This window comes from Cryptomeria japonica, chromosome 1, assembly GCF_030272615.1.
Source record: "Cryptomeria japonica chromosome 1, Sugi_1.0, whole genome shotgun sequence".
In the NCBI taxonomy this organism is placed as follows: domain Eukaryota; kingdom Viridiplantae; phylum Streptophyta; class Pinopsida; order Cupressales; family Cupressaceae; genus Cryptomeria; species Cryptomeria japonica.
The window spans coordinates 621,307,329-621,314,452 of record NC_081405.1 but is presented as its reverse complement, the minus strand read 5'-3'; the positions used below and the strand labels follow the sequence as shown (position 1 = coordinate 621,314,452).

At 33.9% G+C, this 7,124-nt stretch overlaps 1 protein-coding gene across 1 annotated transcript; it reads right to left on the bottom strand.

Moving 5' to 3' along the window:
* Nucleotides 1–804: 804 nt before the first annotated feature.
* On the bottom strand, nucleotides 805–2,725 carry LOC131070256 (GDSL esterase/lipase 6-like). The gene is made up of 5 exons (XM_058005765.1): nucleotides 2,455–2,725; nucleotides 1,876–2,012; nucleotides 1,542–1,775; nucleotides 1,155–1,413; nucleotides 805–1,040 (listed from the first exon to the last, which is right to left on the bottom strand). The coding sequence occupies exons 1-5, from the start codon at nucleotides 2,723–2,725 to the stop codon at nucleotides 805–807; spliced, it is 1,137 nt and encodes a 378-aa protein (XP_057861748.1).
* Nucleotides 2,726–7,124: the final 4,399 nt, after the last annotated feature.

Genomic DNA, 7,124 nt, shown 5'->3' with positions numbered 1-7,124 from the left:
TATTTCCTTTTCTGAAGGTGAAGGTAAGAGAAATAAAGTATTTCCTACTTATGCATCGTAGATAATAGCATTTTGCCTCTTTTATTTCTATCTATTATAGCCATCACGAGAAAATGTAATCAACCTAATAACAATGGATTTTCCATGATTATGATTAATTTAATTCATGTATATTAAATCACATTCCAATTTCCCTAATCCACCAGATAATATAATTTATGATTTGGTGGAGGTAAACTCTAGAGAAGTAATCTAAGAAAAGATGATATAAGTGAACCCATATCGATCCATCTAAAGGTGCCACATCTTATGGGTTGAAGTTTGAGATCCATCTCTAAGTGTAGACATATGCATCACCAATTTACAAAGAGATACCATGATTCATTAAATTATCAATATCTCCTTAGTGATATTTTAACAAATTTAAATAATAACTTAAGTTATACATTATATCAAACATAAATTTTATATATATATATATATAACAAATAACTATTATCTATAATACAACATTATTGACCAATTATTGTAAGTCTCAATTAAATAAAAAAAAGAAATGGTATATAGATTTGTTAATATTGCCCCTCAAGAAAATAAAAATAGGTCTAGAAATGCAGGTATTTTCCAACCATAATAACAACTAGTACATAAGAGGATGGAAATTTTAACATATGCAATCAAACCCCCAGCCCTCAAAGAATCCCTCCATCCTAATAATTTATTTTTAAACGGCTAGCTGCCAAATGACAGCCATTTTCAACTACTATTCTCCTAATAAAGGCAATTTACTAAAAAGATAACCTATCATTTTCTCGCCAGTACTAGAGTAGAGAGATTGAACGGATGGATAACGGATGAATTTCCACTCCATATTGCATCCGCAAAAATCTTAGCAGCTTTTTGTGTGGGATGAGCCCAATCCCAAAATAAATGTGTGTCTGGATCCTTGCAATATTGATCAGGAGGAGTCGTCTTTCCGCAATCCTTAGACACATTTAACGTTCCAGACCCACAGCATGCAAATTTTGTCTCCAAAAACCCTACATCTCACATATTCGATATATTAAACCCTGAATTTAAATGAGCCAATCTAGGCACGCAAAAAGTATGATAAGTACAATTCAGACATTATAAAAGCATAGATAAACTTATACCATATGATTCAGCATGAAATATCATGTCCATCACTTTAGAATAGGAATCAAGAAGAATGATGGACGCTCCATCTAACTTTTGATTCAAATGATCCACTAATTTTCTCAACCAGCTGTTATATTTTATACTCAAATCGTTTGCCGGGGGAAAACAAGAATGTGGTGCAAAAAAATCTATGAATTGTCTTGCATAAGGAGTGCATCCAAGAGCGGGGACATCTACAAGAAGGAATTTTCTTGCTCCAGATTTGTAAAGCTCCTAAGAAGTGACAGATTACAACTGTAGTTAAAGTAGAATTACTAATTCGTCGAAAACTTAGTAAAAGTAGTCATAAATCTATAATATTTTGTGCCAAACGTTACAAAATAAAGTATTAGGAGACATACTACTAAGTGTTCGTCATATGCTTTGAAAAGCTTTCTAGCGAACTGTTCCATTGGAGGGTCTGTAACGCCATTAATCATGCGTATGATGTATTCCGCGATGTCATTGCTCCCAATTGAAATACAAAACAAAGAGTTGGCTATGCGGAACTTGGCTTTCTCGTATCCTTGTTCTTTAATCAACATGTTAGAAATGTTTTGAAATTTTTGTATTTGTCGACTCAAAGGCATAACATTCTGCATAAAGAAGAGAATTAACGTAAAGCTTTGCATTTGAATGTAGTGTGTTTATCTATAATTGCAGTGATCTTAGGTCTCCAATTTAGTAAAGAAATACAATGCAAATAAAACAGGCCTTTCGTTTTCCAGTTGAGTCGAGCAATCCACTCCCTGCAGATGCAAAATTGATTCCACTTGAAATACTTGTCGGATGTGAAAGCAGTAGATTGGGGGAACTCAACCCTAAAAAGGAAGCTGCAACCACAGTAACCATAAAATTAATTGTTTTTAAGTATTCTTCCATTTGATCCATATAATCCAGCTCTATTTTATTAGATATGTTAGATGAGAAACCGAAAATAAGAAGATCGTGCATATAATTATTTATATTAATTTCGATTTTTTTTAATATAGTTTAAATTAGGTGGTCATATACGTGTATCAAATTCTATTAGTTTAAAACACAATTTATAGAATTCATTGAGATATCATAGTTTGAAAATTCAAAAAATAATTAAGACATGTAACTCTAGTTTTCCAAATCATCTCAATGAACTTGATATTTCCTGAGGATAGAGCGGAATTGGAGCATAAAAGAAATATCATTCAGAAAAAGCAATAAAAAATCAAAGCCAATACAACATGAAGCTGTGATTCTTTTTGTGAAAACGTCTCAATAACATTTTTCAATACATACCTATATAATCAAAAGTAATGTAGCCATCTGAAAAACGGCCGGTTGGTTTAGGAAAAGCGGAGATGCCATATGGTATGATGTCTGCACGCACTTTACAGTTTGGAATGAGATTGTTGTTCCCAGTATCTGCTAGCGAGTCCCCGAAAACAAACATTGCAGGCACATACGGAGCTCCATCGATATTCATTAGACCAAGCCCAATACAACCCATGAAGACCCAGCCTAACACTACTAAATGAACAATTGGATTGTTCAGGCTAACAACCGCCATTGTGCACAACAATTTTTGAATAGAATAGATGATTTATGGGAGGATTTATTATAGAGGATCAGTCTTAAATCTCACACTAAACAATTTATTAAATTTAGAAAATATCAATTAATTCTGAATGTCTAACATGTAAAAATTCTAAATGTAAAAATCAAAATTTAATAAATGAAATTTAAGACAATAGCTTATAGAATGTCTATTATCCCTCTATCAACCATGCCTTATGGAGCCAATCCCATGCCAGTGGATGAAGGAAACGTGAAGCCATTCCTCTTCAGCGAGCTCAAAAGTTTATGTCCCGAATGATTGTGGACAAACATGATAATATTCCAAGCCCGACAAAAAGTTTAGAATGCTGCCGAACATACGGCCATCTAATCATTTCATTTGATCTAGAAGTTTTCGTTTATCGTTGAATTTGATCCATAAAATTTCACAAACAATTGTCCTCGATCTCGGTTGTATCGTTGGCGGGTTCTGCTATGAAACAAATTGACTCCGGTTTAAAATCAGCTATATAAATCTGTTTTTATCTTTACTAAACCGAATTTGAATCGGTGAATTCATCGAGCTCACATTGCTGTTGCGATAATTGAGTGGAAGTAAATAAAAGCGGGTAACCTCAAAGTTGACGTTGATGAATATCTTTATTACTATTATCTTGTGATCCCCGCGGTTTACTTATCATCAATAATTTCGATCCAATTCCTTAGCCAGATAACATAATGTCAAAATGATTTGAGACTGCCGAACAAGGATTAGGTCACGTAAATGATTTTGGAGTGACGATAATGGAGAGTGAATTATTGTTATTAGTGAGAAAAGCAGGTCACCAACAATGATTGTCAGCAAAGGGTGCACCTCGCAGTTGTTATTTGATAAGACTCCACAAAAATTTACTGCACGTCTCACATATTGCAAGGATAACGATGGATTATTCAATAACAAATTTAAAAGTTATAATGTCAAGAATGTATTTCGACAGGTTCTTTACAAGTTATATAACTAAATATTCTAATGTATTCAAGAGATTAAACATATCTAGATTAGGGGTAAAGTTAAAATAATGCTTAATATATATACCTTTTATTAAAGAAATTAAATCATATTTCTTTTATTTTAAATGTTATAATTATTTATCTGATTTATAATATGTTAAGATCAATATTAATATTGGTTGACACAAAATCATTTAATAGTTTTCATATTAATAAGGATAGTATGATGCCATATAGCATATCTATAGAAGGGCAATAAGCAAGGAATTATGCTTTTGTCCTTGAAAATTCTCATTTTCTTTCATATGCTATTGGTGGTATCTTGGAAGAAGCTTCTTGGTGGAAAATAAAAGTGATTGTAGTTGTCAAAAATAAGTATGACGGCTAGCAACATTTTTTTCCCGCTCGATTATTTATTCATAACACAGGATCATAATGTATGGACCTTATCTACTACTATCATTGCAACTGAAGGACAAATTCTACTCTACCATAGCTACACAATTATTCAAGTAACATTGTTGCTTCACTAGTGCAATTACTACAATATACATGTTAGAAAAATCTTGTCCACAAGAATATTGTTCACATTTCATGCCCCCCTTTATTCCTCACCATTTATAACTAATTTAACAAATATTAATTATCTTATTATGCTCAAATATGTCTTTAGTGTTTGTGGTTTCCCTTTCCGATACTTCGATGAAATGCCTACTTGAAAAATTGCAAAGAAAAAATGAATTATGGGGTCAATTCCTTCGTTTCGGTCCTAGCAGAGCTTTAAGTCCCCAATAGATAGTTCAAATAAAATACAAAATTTCATGTTTCTTCTATATTTCTTGTTATCTAGTTTCTTTCTTTAGGTAAAAATTGATGCTGTCCCCAATTAGGAGGGACCTCATAGAGATCAATTTGGACTGAGAAGCAAGAGTAAACACAATGGAAACAAAAAGATATGATGGAGGCAATGCAGAACTAACTGAATTAGGTCTGAGAAACGATTACAAATAACTAGTAGCGTCTGGGTTACAAGATTCGGCTCATTGGCCTACCACATACATGCTCAATTACATAATTTGTCAACTCCACACCTCTAAATCTTAAGATCTATCTTCTATGTTCTATTTGACAGAATTGTGATGCTCAATTACATTGACTTATATGGTCTAGAGGGATTCAGTCAGCAAAAATGGGAACAAATGCCGGAGAACAAGATCAAATATGTAAAACCAACAGGTCGGCCTCCACCAAATAGATTCCTCCGAAAAATCCAAACGATGAAGTGCGGATCAAAAGATCAGCCACATGCCAAGTAACATTGGAATCCATTAACTGGGGCTTAGCAAGCTACGAAAAGGGTCTGCAAGATTCTCCAATAGCAAAATAGGTCTAGGTGGTTCCAGTGTCCAAAGCTAGAAAACTATCTTTGAATCTAGAATTGATAACTTGCCGGAAAATGATCCAAATGCTCTACGGTTTAGAAATAAGGAAGATGATCATGTCCTTAAGAAAAATCCAGCTCCGCAAAATTCAGTGAGTCAAAGGAAGAAAATGCAAAAAGAAAAGTTGAAACTGAAAACATAAAACAAACTGAAAAGGAAATGTTTTTTTTTTGGTTGATGCAAGATTCCCAAGAACTGGGGATGCTCCTGCATCAAACATCTAGGGTTGTTGAAAAATGTGAGTCTCTCACTTTGCTGGGGTCAAATGAAAACCAAGTTGGTCCATGTCTTCTTGAGAAATCCAAGATGAATATTCAACTAGTATGTCCTCCCATTTCACAAGATACTCCTTATACTAATTGCTCTAGGTACTTTGCTCACTCCTACCATCCAAAATATTTTCAATATGCTCTAGTTCCTTCTGGGACAACTGTTTCTCCAAGTCTACAATACTGTCTAAAATGAATTCTTATTCACGATATTGATGTAGATCTGCAATGTTGAATACAGGTGAAATACTCAAACTATCTGGTAGCTCGACTTCATATGCATTTCCGGAATAGAATTTCCTCAAGATCTTACAAGGTCCAAACTTTCTCATATGTAACTTGTTATAGGCTCCAACTAGAAATCTCTCTTTTCTCAGATACACCATCACTTCATCACCAACTTCAAATCCCTGATGTCTTCTCTTCTCATCTACTTTCTCCTTATACTTGTTGTTCATATCCTCCAAATGTTGTTTACCCTGAATATATAAGGCCTTCATGTGATCTGCAAATTCTTCTCCCTCTACACTCCACTTGTCTTCATTAATGATATCTAAAAATTCTGATACAACTGTAGGGTCTACTCCGGTAACAATCTCAAGAGGTGTTCTTCTGGCACTCTTGTTTCTAAATTATTGTAGGCAAACTCTACTTGTTCATTGATCAAATCCCAACTTTTGGTTTTCTCTCCAACTAAGCATCCCAACAAATTTTGCAAACTCCAATTTATTACCTCTTTCTGTCCATCAGTCTGTGGGTAAAAAGTAGAATTGAACTTCAAATTTGTCTCCATCTTCTTCCAAAGTATTCTCAAAAAATAACCAATAAACTTAGTATCTTAGTCTAAAACTATACTCTTAGGTAATCCATGCAATCTTACCACTTCCTTGAAAAATATGTCAGCTACATGTACTGCATCTGATGCCTTCTTACAAGGTATGAAATGAGCCATCTTTGAGAATATATCCACTGCCACAAATATAGAATCATTCCCTCTCTGTGTCTTAAGCAATACAAGTTTGAAATCCATGCTTATGTCTTCCCAAGGTCTCTCTAGTACTGTCAAAGGTGTATACAATCCCACGTTCTGACTACTGCCTTTTCCATCTTGACAAACTCTACAACTACACAAATTCCCTAACCTCCTTATGAATCTAAGGCCAACAGTAATGGTCACTCACCAATGATACTATTTTGTCAATACCAAAGGGTCTGGGTACTCCTCCACTATGCTTGTCCTTTATCAAATTCTCCCTCATAGAACTTTTAGGTATACACAATTGAACTCTTCTTAATAACATTATGTCTTGGATGAAATAATCCAACCACTGAATCTTGTCCACCATAACTGATTCTCTACATGCTTTCCAAGGTTCTACAAAATCTAGGTCATTATCATACAGGGTCTTCAATTCCTGAAATCCTAATACTATCACTCCTTTGCTTTAACACAAAGTTGTAACTTTGTAAGAACACTGCCTATCTCATGTGTCTCTGATTCAACTTTCTCTAATTGTTAAAATATTGCAAGGCTTGATGATCAGTATACAACACAAATTCCTTAGGCAATAGGTAGTGTCTCCATTTATTAAAGACTTGAATTATTGCATAAAATTCTTGATCATACACTGAATATCTCCTCCTGTCATCATTCAAATTTTCACTTAAATTAAATACTGCTCTCCATTCT

Coding starts and splice junctions, on each gene's coding strand:
- LOC131070256 (XM_058005765.1), bottom strand. CDS start 2,725: ATGGCGGTTGTTAGCCTGAACAATCCAATTGTTCATTTAGTAGTGTTA. Junction 2,013..2,454: donor CATTACTTTTGATTATATAG/GTATGTATTGAA, acceptor CTGTGGTTGCAG/CTTCCTTTTTAGGGTTGAGT. Junction 1,414..1,541: donor CATATGACGAACACTTAGTA/GTATGTCTCCTA, acceptor GTCACTTCTTAG/GAGCTTTACAAATCTGGAGC.